The sequence below is a fragment of the Mus caroli genome, chromosome 13 (assembly GCF_900094665.2).
Source record: "Mus caroli chromosome 13, CAROLI_EIJ_v1.1, whole genome shotgun sequence".
Classification (NCBI taxonomy): Eukaryota; Metazoa; Chordata; class Mammalia; order Rodentia; family Muridae; genus Mus; species Mus caroli.
Genome location: NC_034582.1, coordinates 33,358,156 through 33,373,669, shown reverse-complemented (window position 1 = coordinate 33,373,669; position 15,514 = coordinate 33,358,156). Strand labels below are relative to the sequence as shown.

General features: G+C 43.5%; 1 protein-coding gene across 7 annotated transcripts in view; it reads left to right on the top strand.

The window, feature by feature from the left end:
* Positions 1-15,514, top strand: part of Cage1 (cancer antigen 1) — a 31,870-nt gene that overhangs the window by 13,497 nt on the left and 2,859 nt on the right. For 5 of the 7 annotated variants that reach the window (XM_021180479.2, XM_021180476.2, XM_021180475.2 and 2 more), the window contains 8 exons: positions 188-1,243; positions 4,615-4,761; positions 6,877-6,987; positions 7,798-7,878; positions 8,462-8,569; positions 9,064-9,093; positions 11,129-11,233; positions 12,206-12,276. In XM_021180479.2, the coding sequence (XP_021036138.1) occupies positions 188-1,243; positions 4,615-4,761; positions 6,877-6,987; positions 7,798-7,878; positions 8,462-8,569; positions 9,064-9,093; positions 11,129-11,233; positions 12,206-12,276 (1,709 nt within the window). The remainder of the gene's footprint in view (positions 1-187; positions 1,244-4,614; positions 4,762-6,876; positions 6,988-7,797; positions 7,879-8,461; positions 8,570-9,063; positions 9,094-11,128; positions 11,234-12,205; positions 12,277-15,514) is intronic. The other 2 variants (XM_021180478.2, XM_021180477.2) reach the window with 1 other exon arrangement.

Sequence of the window (15,514 nt, the reverse complement as noted above, 5' to 3'; positions counted from 1 at the left end):
AGAAAGCCCCATATATGTGACCAGGAAGTTTACACGATGGAATATAGTGACAGTCTGTAGACCTTTTCTTTGAGTCAATAAGATGCACGTGTCTAGCTTCTGCCTCCCGCTGTGCTTTGCCATGCTGGTGGGAGTCGTGTTCCGCTGCCTACTCGTTCACATTTATTTTATTTACTATACTTTACAGCCTGACATTTCTTCAAAAGAAGTACAGAATTCTGGAGAGATTTCTGAGCTATCAGTTAGTCACCAGGAAGAAGTCACAGAAGATGGCGTAGACAGCCTAGCCATTACCTCACCGTGGTCTCCAGCTGGCATCTTCAAGGGAAGTGGACCTCAGGACAACTCCCTGAGGCCTGATAGGGAGGTCAGCTGTGAAGGCTTGGAGCCTCTGGAAGAGGACATGGCTTTAAATGAGGCCTTGCAAAAATTAAGACAGACTAACAAAAAACAGGAACTGCAGATTCAAGACCTCCATGGTAAGAACTTGAACTTAGAAAATAGGGTTCAAGAACTACAGACAAAGGTCACCAAACAGCACGTGTTGGTTGATATCATAAATAAACTAAAGGTGAACATTGAGGAGTTAATCAATGATAAATACAATGTAATTCTAGAGAAGAATGACATCAACAAGAAACTTAAGGATCTTCAGGAAGCTTCGGCTAACACCAAAAAGCACCTTCAGGAATCCAAGAAAGACAAGGAGAGCCTCCAGCTCCAGGTGAAAAAGATTAAGGTTCATTACGTGCGCTTACAGGAAAGGTATATTGCTGAGATCCAGCAGAAAAACAGATCGGCCAGTCAGTGCCTGGAGATAGAAAAGACCTTAAGCAAGAAAGACGAGGAGCTCCAGCGGCTGCAGCGCCACAAAGGGGAGCTGGAGAAGGCCACCAGTTCTGCCCTGGACTTGCTGAAGCGGGAGAAGGAGATCCGAGAACAAGAGTTCTTGTCTTTTCAGGAGGAATTCCAGAGTAGGGAAAAGGAAAACCTGAAAGAAAGGCGGAAATTGAAGTCGAGAGTTGAGAAGCTGGTTGCTCAAGTGAAAAGCTTGCTGTTCACCTGTGAGAGCGAGAGAGCTCAAACCATGGCGCTCCAGCGGCAGGTGGAAGAGCTGAAGCTGGAGAACTTAGAACTCCGACAGCAGGCTGCGAAGAGGGAGGCCCAAGCTTGCACCCCTAGCTTTGAGATTACTCAGTCAAAGGAGCGGCTGGAGGAAGCGGTGGAGCCGGACATCACCCAGGTATCGATGCAAATGCTGAATTCTAACACAATCCCCAGAGTTTCACACAGTCTAGTGATGGACACTCAGACTGGGCACTCAGATAGAGTGTTTGTAGGAAGAATTATTTTCAAAAGAGGGAAACAGAAAGGAAACGCACCGCAGGCTTAGGGACATTTTTACTGGTTGCTGGGTGCTTGCCTTAAAGAACAATAATTCCCAGCTTCCTGTCATGACTTTGGTAGAGGTGACGATTAATCTGGGAATTTGATGGGTACCCATGACCAATGTCTAGAAGACTCCTTTGAAAGAGGATTTCTTTCTTTCTTTTTTCTTTTTGGTTTGGTTTGGTTTGGTTGGGAATTGTGGGGCATGTTTGGTTTATTTTAGCTGGCTGCCAGAGGATTTTTGAAGTGTGGTTCCAAATCTGCATTAGCAATAAACAAAAGAAAGTTGCTCTTTTCCTTACAAAACAAAGCCTGTGCTGGAGCAGATATTAGAATTGTAAAGCACTGAAAACAACAGTAGAACCTTTTGTCAACACATTTGGAGAAACCGCATTTTTTGTTTTGTTTTGTTTTGTTTGAGACAGGTTTCTCTGTGTAGCCTTGGCTGTCCTGGAACTCACTTTGTAGACCAGGCTGGCCTCAAACTCAGAAATCCACCTGCCTCTGCCTCCCGAGTGCTGGGATTAAAGGCATGTGCCACCACGCCCGGCGAGAAACCACATTTTTTTTTTTTTTTTTTTTTTGGTTTTTTGAGACAGGGTTTCTCTGTGTAGCCCCGGCTGTCCTGGAACTCACTTTGTAGACCAGGCTGGCCTCGAACTCAGAAATCCACCTGCCTCTGCCTCCCGAGTGCTGGGATTAAAGGCGTGGGCCACCACGCCCGGCGAGAAACCTCATTTTTTTGAGACAGGGTTTCTCTGTGTAGCCCCGGCTGTCCTGGAACTCACTTTGTAGACCAGGCTGGCCTCGAACTCAGAAATCCACCTGCCTCTGCCTCCCGAGTGCTGGGATTTAACCACATTTTTTAAAAAACATCATTCTACAGTATGGTAGGAAAAGAAAAAGTGAAGTTCCTAGTCTAATCTTGACCAAAGAATTTTTTTTTGACATTTCCTAATTCACAGTCTTATTGTTCTTTCTTACTCTAGGTCCATATTCTCAAAATATGGTCTGAAAGCATCGATGACATCAACAGTAGTTTTGTAGTAATGCTAGAACATTATCGGGTGGTGGAGAGATGCCTCTGCCTTCTATCTCTGCATCTTTTTTTGGTGCTTTCAGTAGTCATTCTGGAGCAGAGCATTGGAGCCGCTGTGATGAGGGCCCCAACAGAAAACCAGTGGCACTTACAGGTTATGATGGCCTGGTCTTTGGATCTGTATCTGCCACTCCTTCCTCCTCCCTCCATTTATTTAGTTTGTGATTTTTTGTTTTTTGAGACGGTTTTATTATGTAACCTAAGCTGGCTTCCAATTTGTAGTAATCTTCCTGCTTTAGTCCCCTGTCTGCTTGGATTACAGGTGCGAGCCACCATGCCTTACCTGGTGGCATCTTTTATAGTAAGGACCCAAGTTGTATGAGAAACAAGGTTGTTTGGAGACTGGCAAGATGACTATGTGGGTAAAAGCACTTGCCATCAAGTTTGAGAACCTAAGTGACTGGAATCCACGTGGTTGAAACAAAGATCTGACTTCAAAAAACTGTTCTGTGACCCCCACATGTGTTGCACATACAAAAAAAAAATGAAATGTAATAAATAATAAGGATATTCTTATTCATTTAACAGATATAAAGAATATTCTTTTTGTTTATTTGCTTTTTTAATTTATTTATTTGTTTTATGTAAGTACACTGTCACTTAAGACACACTTAAGGGCATCAGATTCCATTACAGATGGTTGTGAGCCACCATGTGGTTGCTGGAAATTGAACTCAGGACCTCTGGAAGAGCAGTCAGTGCTCTTAACCACTGAGCCATCTCTCAAGCCCCTTTTGTTTATTTTCAAGTCATGGTTTTTCTGTGTAGCCCTGGTTGTCCTTGAGCTCACAGAAATCCACCTGCCTTTGCCTCCGAGTGCTTGGGTTAAAGGTGCTTAACACTACTGCCAGACTGAAGAGTATTCTTTAAAAGGACAATCAGTTTGAAAGTGGCTCAGACTCTGGAACTCATGTGGTATAATGAATATGTCTGTAACTAAGCTAATGGCATGGAACAAAAGACATGGCTGTTGCTAGGAATAACACATGCTTATAATCTCAGACATTTGGGGTCTGAAGTAGAAGGATCTCAAGTTCAAAGCCAGCCTTGGCAACATTGTCTTAAAAGTTTAAAGAATGGGCAGAGGCAGATAATTGTTGGAGAATTTGCTGTGCATGTGGGAATACCAGTTTTGAGAGATATTCTCTCTGAAAAGACATCATTGCTTTTCCCAAGTATATGGTATTTTAGAAACTCTGTGACATGTGGTAATATAATTGCCCTCTTGTTTGATGGGCTGTGTACTAGTCATTGTTCTATTGCTGTGAAGAGACACCATGACCAAGGCAGCTCTTACAAAAGAAAGCCTTTAATATGGGCTTGTTTACAGTTTCAGAAGTTTAGCCCATTATCATTATGTCAGGGAGCAGGGCAGCACACAGGCAGGTACCGAAGTAGTAGCTGAGAGTTACATCATGATCTGTAGAGCAAGGAAGAGACTTGGGGCCTGACATGAGCTTTTGAAACCTCAAAAGCCCACCACCCTCAGTGACACACTTCCTCCAACAAAGCCACACCCACTACAAGGCCACACCTCCTAATCCTTCTAATCCTTTCAAAAGAGTTCCATTCCCTGGTGACCGAGCATTCAAATACATGAGCCTATGGAGGGGCACTCTTACTCAGACCACCACAGGATCTGTGGATCACACATGAGAATCCTGCTGTCTTTTCAGCTATAGAATTAAAATTAATTAAAAATGAGTCGGGGTTCTTGCTGTGCTAAGCACAATTAAGACTCAGAGTCTGATACTCAATACCACCCCCAAAACTGCAAAACCAAGGAAACTGCTCTCCCACTAATATTTTTATTTTAGAAAATATAATTTTAATAAGAGGTCTGTTTATGTTGAGACATAATGGATTGTTAGCCAAATGAGTTTGTAAACAAATAATCTAAAAGTGTCCTGTTCTAATTTCTAATATAACTAATCTGGTCCTCAGTGATTATTTTTAAGTTTGCTTTGTGTTTCTCAATAAATTTTAAGATTATAAAGCTATCCCATGGGAAAATGCCTTAGAACCATTGCTCAGAGCTTTAAGATAGTGTTTTACCAGTGCTTTGTTTAAACACTAACTTGGGCCCTTTGACTTTATGGTGATAAATCTGAATTGTGCACATGTAGGATACAAAGGGGACACATTGTAATTTGTTCCTGAATCGCTCTTCTTGTAAAGAAGGCCTGGAGCTCCAACCTCTGAAGAAAACTTCTCCACTGGCCTCTGGAGTTCACAGCCTTCTGGCGCTGAGAATAGGACTTCTCACGTGTCAGGTAAAAAACTAAACAAAATAAATCAAGCATATACTTCAGTTGGAGTGAACTGAGAGAGGCTGTGAAAGGTAGCAGGATTAAGTCGCAAGAGAAGAAAAGACAGAATCAGACCTCTAGCTGCCCGTCGCCCCCTGCTCCCCAGGATTCCTGCTTTGAGCTGTTTATCTTGATGTTCAGTACTAACAAGTGAATGAGTCAGATGGAAAGATAACAGTGGTAAGGAATAAGGATAGTAACTAGCTATCTAGTACTTCCTGTTTCCAGGGTAGTTGTCTTTTATTCTAAGCCAGTCTGCTCTTAGTGAGTGTTCACATTAATGAGTTGCTTGCCTAATTAAAATGTAGTTGGGGCAGCAACTGTATACATTGGTAGAATGAACAATGAAGTAACGGTGTTGGAGAAGTGGCTCAAGAGTTAAGAGCCATCGTCTCACAGAACCCAGGTTCGATCCCCAAGATCCACATGGAGATCAGAAACGCCTATAATTTCAGTTCCAGGGGGTCTAACCACTCTCCTGGCCTTTGTGAGCATCTGACATACATGGAGGCAAAACACCCATATATCCATAGATTGAATAACTGAGTAATTTTTAAATGAAGTATTAATGAGTTCAAATCCCAGCCTTACATATGGTGGCTATGTGACTTGTTCGAGGAACATAACGTTTCTCAGCCAGTTTCCTTAATGGCGAACTCCACTTGCTTCTGTCCTGGGCAGCAACTGCATTCAACAAAAATGATACAAAAGGGTGTGTACTTGCAAGATTGTCAAATGAGGCTTTTCTTCTGTTGTACACTTCTTCCACTGGGAACACAATCCTCCGAACTGGAATTTGAGAGCAGGGCTTGCTGTGTTTTGGGTTTCTTTTGTTTGTTTGTTTGTTTGTTTGTTTGTTTGTTTGTTTGTTTTGAGACAGGATTTCTCTGTGTAGCCCTGGCTGCCCTGGAACTCACTCTGTAGACCAGGCTGCCTAGAACTCAAGAGATCCACCTGTCTCTGCCTCCCAAGTGCTGGGATTAATGGCGTGCGCCACCACGCCCGGCAGGTACCAGACCAGATATCTTTTTTTTTAATTTTTATTAGATATTTTCTTCATTTACATTTCAAATGCTATCCCAAAAGTCCCCTATACCCTCCTCCCACCCTGTTCCCCCTACCCACCCACTCCCACTTCTTGGCCCTGATGTTCTCCTGTACTGGGGCATATAAAGTTTGCAAGACCAAGGGGCCTCTCTTCCCAATGATGGCCAACTAGGCCATCTTCTGGTACATATGCAGCTAGAGACACGAGCTCTGGGGGTACTGGTTAGTTCATATTGTTGTTCTACCTATAGGGTTGTAGACCCCTTCAGCTCTTGGGCAGTATGTCACCCGCCTTCTCAGTGAATCATACCCCATCTCAAATAACTACTTCCTGTTTTCCTGTTCTGTGTCTCCCACCCCACTCTCTTCTGTACCTGATGCAGACTCAAGCCCATAATGAGCTTGCAGCAAGTATCTGCTGACTTCCTGACCATCCCTGGAAGTGTCCACATTTACTGTCTCTGACATGTTCCAGTCAACCTTGCATCATTCCCTGCCATTTAGACATTTAACTCAGAAAAACAAAGCAAGCTTTGCAAGAGCTGACCTTCTTGTCCCAAGTTTCACAGATAAGCAGCAGAACACAACACAAACCTTTAGACATCAGACCTCTAGGTTATCTTGCTACAGTTATCTTCATCCTGACTACTCTCGAACTACCTAGTTGCTCTATTGTTCAGGATGTCTGGCCTTTCTAATGTGTCAGAGGTATCAATTTATCTCAGGCTTGAATATGTAAACTGGCCAGGCTAAGGAGCAATGTACATATGAATATATAAGCATGCATTTATCATAGATGAGGGTACCCTCATCTTACTAGCAATCTATGAACATGTGTGAATCTACATAATAGCTCTATTTACTCTTGTCTTAACTTTTGTATTATCTCTTAGTGAAGTGATGAAGAGCATTTGAAGCATGGGATTCAGTGTGGTTTATCTCCTTTGGCCCCTTATTTCTAAACAGTCCTCCTCCTCTGTTTTAGCTTCAGTGAAAACCTTTCAATCTAGTTTCTCAAACCATTATCCTTAGGACCTCGCCACTCCTAATGCCGAGCTTTGCCAAGAGAGTAAGAAAGCTAATGACATAATGCTGCAAAGACTGAAGGACTGTCAGCTTAAAAAGAAAGACTTAGATAAAGAGGTACTGTGGTCTTCTTTTCTACAACCCAATTCAGTTTACTGGGAAGAGCTAGCTAAAACCTCACAGAACAATGGTTGCTCCTAAAGTTCTGGATTTGTTTAAAAAGTGCTTGGGGACCAGACTAGCTTAAATTACACCTTTTAGAAGTAGATCTGATATCTAACATTTGACTTATTTACAACTTAAATCTCCATTGGAAAGTTTTGTTCACATGGGGTTGATGAGATGGCTCAGTAGCTAGGAACGGGAGCCACCACACCCGGAGTCTCAGGAGTTGGTTCTTGCTTTCCACCACGAACCCGTGGCCTGAACGGGACTCAGCATTCAGCTAACTAGGATGTCTTGTACCAAAAGGCGGCCAAGAAAAAGCAGACAGGGTTTCATGTGTCCTGGAGGAGTCACAAAAGCTGCGCATCGGTTCCCCTGCACTAAATAGTGATCACAGGGCCAAGGGCCACCTGCCAGTTCAGTAAAACCACTTGTCCATAGAAGTTTTATTGAGGGAGTCATGTACCAAAGTCCCACCCACCAGAAAGCAGGCAGGTGTTCAGTGTAAACAGTGAGTCATCCTTTGGAGGGGCAGTAGACACCTCAGACAATGCAGGGTTCCAGGTGACTTGCCAGCTTGTTTTGCTAAGCATAGCAGTCTTGGACCCTCTCTCTGTAGAAACTCTTCGTCATGGAAGTGGTAAAGCTATGATATCATTTAAAGATCGGTCTTTGTGTTGTTGGATAACTTTATCATAAATGTTTTAGTAGTTAATTTTATTTCTTTTCCTCTAAAATAAAAAAATGCTTTTTTTTTCCTAGTTATTGAAACATAAAAACAGAATTTCGACTCTTAAAGAGTTAATTGCTAGTGAAAAGGCACTTCAAGCCCACACTATCGAGGTGAGTTATAACATGTTATACTTGGCTTCAGCGTGGAAATACACCACAGATAGTCATGTTCTCTTGGCAACTTTGCTAATGTCCTTCTAGCTCTTAGTTCTGGGCTGTTTGTTTATTTTTGTTTTTGTTTTTGTTTTGTTTGGTTGGTTTTGGCTTTTTGAGAGAGGGCCTCTCTGTGTAGCCTTGACTGTCCCAGAGCCCACAGAGATCTGCCTGCCTCTGCCTTCCAAGAGATGGGATTGAAGGTGTGGGCCCTCATCCACTGGCAAGTTCTGTATTTCTATGAATCCAGCCTCATATCACTTTTATATATATGAGTGTTTTGCCTGCACGTGTGTGGACTAATGTATATGCAAGAGGCCAGAAGAGGGCATCGGATCCCATGAAGTTGCACTTACAGATGTTGGTGAGGCCACCGTGTGGTACTGGGAACTGAACCTGGGTTCGCTGTATGATCAGTACATGCTCGTAACTGCTGAGCCATCTCTCCAGCCCTCTTCCTCTGATTCTCAAGCTAAAATGACACTGGGAAATGCTAAGAGTGTGTAAGGACTGAAATGTGTACAAACATATCTAATCTTAGATCACAGATTTTGATGCAGACGAGGTCAAGAGTACCAGAGATGCGCCTGTGTTGCTGGCAGTCAAACTGGATAAATACCACAGTCTGAATGAGGAACTTGATGTCTTGGTAAGACAGACCAATGCCTTATGGTCCCTTTTACCCCCAGGGCCAGCCATTACATTTGAAGAAGTTATCAACCTTCAACGTATTATTAAAGTGTCATTAAAATATTCACACTGGCACTGTGGCAGTACTGTCGCCAAAAATATGAAAGTATTTTCATGTACATATCAGGCTGGAGAGATGGCTCAGTGTTTAAGCTGCAATTCTAGAGGACTCAGGTTCAATTCCCAACACTTGCAAGGTAGCTCACAACTGTCTGTAAATCCAATTTCAAGAAATCCAATGCCTTCCTCTTACCTCTCAGAATACCAGATATGCAATGAATATACAGACATATATGCAGGTAAAACATCCATACACATAAAATAAAATTTGATTTTTAAAATGCTTATAAAAATATAAATATTGCTCAACATAATTTGTTTTTAGGCTAATACATATGCCTTTCAAAACACAGAAGCCAAAAGGTAACGTGCTTTTATTTTCCCCGTTTCTAGGGATCCAACCCAAGGCTTTCCTCCTGCCAGGCAAGCATTCTACCTACTCCTAGCTGTAACCCTCCTTTTTGAAGTGTTTTGTCTTAAAAATGTTCTTTATTTGCATGTATGTACATCTGTGCCCTCCGAGGCCAGAAGAGGATGTCATATCACCTGGAGCTGGTGTTATATAGTTGAGTATGAACTGTTTGATGCCGGTGCTGGGAACCAAACTCGAGTCCTCCGAAAGAGCAACGGACCGTGCTCTGGACTGCTGAGCCATCTCTCCAGTCCGTATTTATTTTTTGAGATAGGATGTTACTGTCTCGTTCAAGCCAGCCTTCCTCCCATAATGAAATCTCCATGATCTCACTGTAATGGAAAAGACCGGAAATGCTTCTGACAGAGCAGAGAAATCTGTCCTTTCTTTCTAAATGACTTAAGAGCAGACTTCGCCGGGCGTGGTGGCGCACGCCTTTAATCCCAGCACTCGGGAGGCAGAGGCAGGCGGATTTCTGAGTTCAAGGCCAGCCTGGTCTACAAAGTGAGCTCCAGGACAGCCAGGGCTACACAGAGAAACCCTGTCTCGAAAAGCAAAAAAAAAAAAAAGCAGACTTCAGCACTCTATTCATTACGTAGCCATTCACCTTTAAAAGAGAAGAAAAGTGACAGTCCATGCCTGTCATCCCCGAACGCTAGAGACGAGGAAAGGAGGGCTTCAAAGTGTGACTAATTAAGGCTATACATTGAGTTCAAGGCCAGCCTGGCCAACTTAGGGAGGCCCTGCCTCAAAATCATCATCACCATCATCATCATCATCATCATCAGTGTCCTGGAAGTAGGGCTCACCTATCAGAAGCTAGACCCTAGGTTCTTTTCCTATCCTGGAAAGAAAAGGGAAGGAAAGAGAGGGAGGGGCTGTTGCAGCCTCTATAGCATTCTGCTTTACCTTGCTCCATAGGGTCCTCCTTTACCAATATATGAGTATATGTAAAATGTAAGGAGACTGAAAATCACTCTTTCTTTAAAGATTTATTTTATGTATATGAGTACATTGCAGCCGGACAGATGGTTGTGGTTGCTGGGATTTGAACTCAGTACCTCTGCTCACTCTGGCCCCTCAGGCTCTGGCCCAAAGATTTATTTATTATTATATGTAAGTACACTATAGCTGTCTTCAGACATGCCAGAAGATCCCATTATGGATAGTTGTGAGCCATCATGTGGTTGCAGGGATTTGAACTCAGGACCTTCAGAAGAGCAGTCAGTGCTTTTAATCGCTGAGCCATCTCTCCAGCCCTGAAAAATCACTCTTGGCACTGCTATTTAGTAGGTTGTTTTCTGCAGTTTTTCTTCTATAATTTCTTTGAAAATTAGCTTTGAGAGAAAATTATTAATAAACTTTCCTAATGACCCTAAATGCCACTCTCAAAGAAATTAACTTTTTATTTAAAACTTTTATTACATTTGATTGATATGTGTGTGTTGTCATGCAAAGTGCCATGGCACACATGGAGGTCAGAGGACAACTTGCAGGAGTTGGTTTTTTCCCTTTCTGTGTGGGTCTGGGGGATAGAACTCAGATCATCAGCTATGGCTACAGGTGCCTTTCCATACGAAGCCACCTCGCCAACCCATATAATATTTAATTTCAATAGTATTCTTGCAAAAAAAATGGACAGTAGGCTGGACTGTGAAGTACATGAAGCCAAGCCTTAGACCCGTGTATTGTTTGCGAGGGAGGGTCTACATTGTCACACACATCACAGCATGTCTCTGTGTGGGCTGTCTGTGCAAAGGATGGTGACGAGACCTAGGTGTGATTCATGTTTGCAGGTACTAGCAGATGCTTGGCTATTTGCAAAGCTATTTCACAGTAGAAAATAACAGAATCAACAAAAGTCTATCATAACCACTGCTCTGTATGCAACCCACCCCCAGATCCGGCCATCTGTGTCATGACTCACTCCATTAGAACTCAGTTTCAGAGGACAGTACAATAAGTTAGAGCCGATGGGTTTCATTTTATTTTACACCCGTTACATGGTGGTTTCCAGGTTACATTTTTGCTGATGTCTCTCCATAGATTACAAAGCTGGGAGGGCTTCTGGAGAGCAAAGAAGACCACTACAGCAGACTCATTGAGGAGAATGACAAGTACCGGAGGCACGTAGGCAGCCTGATAAATAAGGTACTCATCTCCCCGCAGAAACAAAACAGAACAAAACAAAACCTACTTCAGAAAATGTCAGGCTAGGGTGTGGCCCAGATGGGAGGCCGTCTGCCCAGCGTGTGCCCTGCTTTTGGTCCTCAGCATAAAGACGAAACCAAACACCGATGCTAAACTTAACCCCAACATCACATCAGATCTAACGGAACTCCAGAAAGAAAGGGATCTGAGGTTTGCCACTTTTACCCCTAGTGCACCCCCCCCCATCTCCCAATGCATGTTAAATGCCCCCATTAGCTGGGTAGCTAGCTGGGAAGTGCTCAAGAAAGTCTTAATTTTGTTCCTTTACCTTCAAAGTAATTAAACATCTTACTAAGTTAGTGTTTTACTTTACTGTTTTGTTTGTTTTCATTTTGGTCTTTTGCGACAATGTGGCCCAGTCTGGCCTTGGAATCCCAAATTCTGTTGCCTCAGCCCCACAGGTACTGAAATTGCAGGCATAAGCCAACCAAGACTGCATTAGTTTAACCTAATAGGCTATAATTGTTACCTGGCCCCTCTGTCACTGTGAGGAACACAGTAGATTACAGTGAGTTTCTGGGACTCCCGTTTCCAGTGATGAGAGGATTTAACGCCCTTGTTATTCATATTTTTTTCTTTTCTTTCTTTCTTTCTTTTTTTTTTTTTTTCGAGACAAGGTTTCTCTGTATAGCCATGGCTGTCCTGGAACTCACTTTGTAGACCAGGCTGGCCTCGAACTCAGAAATCCACCTGCCTCTGCCTCCCGAGTGCTGGGATTAGAGGTGTGCGCCACCACACCTGGCATTATTCATATTTCTGATACCAAAATAGAAAACGAATATTTTGTCTGTTGTAAAAATTTTACTTATTGCCATCAAATAATTAAACTTCAACTTGTAAAGATTTTTAAAAGAAGAAAACAAAATTAAATACAAATACTTGTATTTATAAAAAAAAAATTGTTTTCTCAAGGTAACATCATATGAAGAAATTATCAAATGTGCTGACCAAAGACTTGAGATATCCCATTCTCAGATTGCACAGTAAGTTAAGAAAACTATTTTTTTTTAATTTTTTGATTATCTACTGATGTTTTGTTTTATTTTCTGACTTCTAAGGTTTTTTTCCCTCTGACTCTTAGAAATAGGATAACAGGGCGTGCTGTATCCTTTAGTATAGACTAAACCATGACACACACACACACACACACACACACACACACCCGCCAACCTGGTTCCAAACAAGCTACTTTATTACTTCTTGCATCTGTGGCACAGCCTGGCTTCTGGCAGACTGCTTCCTTGCCTTCTACTGTTTCCGAGGGTTTTACAGCTTTTTCTGAGAATTTTGGTATTACAAATGAACTTCTTAAAAAGGTACCACCAGCTTATATTTAATCCAAAGCAAACGTATCTCAGGGAGTTTGAGACTTATAATCTTGGATTTCGTTTATTTATTTATTTTTTTTAAATCTTCATTGGCCTTGGGTAACCTGGCTGCTAGGCTGAGAGGGGCTGTTCCTGTCTTCCTGGCTGCTAGGCTGAGAGGGGCTGTTCCTGTCTTCCGGGCTGTCCAGCCACAGGAAGAGGTCTTACAAGAAGCAACCATGGCCCCACCCCTGTGGGTGGTAGAGCTAAGGTGAGGATTGGCCACTTGCCTGCCCGCCTGAAGGAGACACAAGAAGTCAAAGGCTTTATTCTCTCCAGCTGACTATGTCAGGAATCAGCTGTCTTCACTGCATCCCCACCAACACCAGCTCCATCCACCACCAACTACCAGGATGGTAGTTCCAGCTTCTGGGTGGATGATCTGCAGAACAGACCTGGGCTTGTCAGCACTGCCTCCCTCCCCACCCAATCGTCACCCACCTGGTGGACAGACAGCCACCACACAGCAGACTCTCAGGGGGCTGTAGGGCAAATTGGTCCTGAGAGCCCCAATATCGAGCATGGCAGTCAGTCGGTCATCAAGTTTGCCAAAGACCACCCTGTGCTCCAGAACTAAGCAGGCAGTGTCCTCTGCACAGTTGGTGAGCACCTATGGGCCCATTTGGAAGCTGGACCACAGCTCAGCAATGGGAAACAGCACACAAGACTTCCTTCCTCCTTCAGTGACAGCTTTGTGGCAGGGTTACTCCCACAGCGTAAAGAGGAACTGCTGAGCACCAGCAACTGTTGCTTGCCAAATCACTTACCCCAGAGAGCCACCCTGCAGCTACTCTTTCCCTGCCAGGGTATCACCAGCCCACAGCTCCACTCCCCAGAGTTTGTGATACCCTGTTCTGCCTGTCAGAGGATCCCCTAACCAGAGTGGGAGAACAGCCCCCACGCATGTAGTTGATTACCTGAGCATCTGTTTGCAAACCCACACAAATGAGAAACCTTACCACTGACAGAGGCAGCTGTGGGTAGACATGCAGGTTCCAATAAACTGGCGCTGGCACTACTGCAATACACAGGACATGGATCTTCCATCGTGACCCAGCCTTCTCCAGATGGGACTGCCCAACCTTACACTTCCTGGGCAGCTAGGTGTGCTGGTGTGTCTTTAATCCCAGCCCTTGGGAATGCAGTGCAGATGGATCTTTTGAGTTTGAGGTCAACCTGGTCTACAGATGAAGTTCCAGGACTGTCCGGGCTACACAGAGAACCCCCACACCCACCCCGTCTTAAAAAACTGAAAACCAACCAAACCAACAAAAGTTATTGTGCAAGCCCGAACAACAGAATGTCCAGGACACAGTTCAACCTGTCCTCCAGACCCCAGACTTTCACATCCTTTCCAAGAAGGGCAAGCTGACTAGCCTAGCCTGGTTGATTATGAAAGTATACAACCTGGAGAACAGGAATCTAGATGACAGAGATCAATAGATGGGTCTAAGAGCCACTCTTATCCCCATCCCAGATCCAAATTCTGAACATGTGTGTATACAAAATGTCCGAGATGGGTTGGAAGTTTGGGGTATCAGGGTTTATGTCAGGTCCAAGTTAGGAAGAGGAAGACAAGAACTCCCTCAGCTTGTTTCTACAACACAGATGCAGAGATTGTCCTGTGTGCTTTCAATTTCTAAAAATGATGACCAACATTAGAAGCAGAAGAAATTGAGGCATAGAAAATGTTCTAACATCTTAAATAGTGGCACAGTTCTAAGGGTACAAAATGATCTATGTTATGACCTATATCAGGTAAAAACATCTGCTGAGAGTGTGTGTGTGTGTGTGTGTGTGTGTGTGTGTAAGCCAAAGGGACTCAGTTATCTCCTTCCACTGTGGGTTCTGGGGATTGAGCTTAGCTTGAGGCTTGTGTGCCAAGAGCTGTTGCCCACCAAGCTATCTCACTGGCCCCTACATTCTGCCCACCTTTGGTGTTTCCTGAGCCCTGCCAGCCTGGTTTTTTGACTTTCATTTCCTTGGTAACTTGACTTCCATCTGTCACTTTCAATCTGTGACTGGCTTTTGCCATTATGTTGTATTTCCTAGAGACAGAAGAAGCTTGGCTCTTCCTTTTTAATCCCGGCAGCCATTCAGTGTCTTAACTGGTTAATTGGACTTTAACCCACTTACACTTAGAGTTAACGCTGAGAGCTGTGTTGCTTCCTGTGGCTTGGCTGGTTGTTTTCTGGTTAACTGGGTTATTACTTATTCTTGTCTCTCTGTCCATCTGAGGGGTGTGGGTCTGGGGGCTCCTTGTTCAGAATCTTCCTCCTCTCTAGTTAAGGTCCCTTTTAAGTATCCTTTGCAGTGCTGGCTTGGTGGTCTTGGGTTGTTTTATTGTGTGTTTGTCTTGAAACATCCATATTTCTCTAACATTCTGGAAGACAGTTTTCTGGATAACCTTGTTTGGAAGGCAATTTGATTCTAGAACTTGAAATATATCATTCCATTCTTTGGATTTAGGGCTTCCTTTGAGAGGTTTGATGTACTAGGTTTACCTTTGAATCATTCCGTTCTTTCTGGTTAGAGGTTTGATGCACTGTGTTTGCCTCTGTAGTGAGTTGGCCTTTTTTTTACTTGTAGTTTTTAGTTCTGTTTGTTTTGAACCTTTTTTTTCCCTAGCATGTTGACTATGTGCCCTGAAGAGTCTATTAGAGATTCTAAATGTCTCTCTTGCTTGGATCTATATCTGTCTCTGAATCTCTGTCTCTGTCTTTCTCCCTGTCTCTGCCTCTGTCTCTCTGCCTCTGTGTCTCTGTCTCTGTCTGTCTCTGTCTCTCTCTCTCTGTCTCTGTCTCTCTCTCTCTCTCTCTCTCTCTCTCTCTCTCTCTCTCTCTCTGTCTCTCTC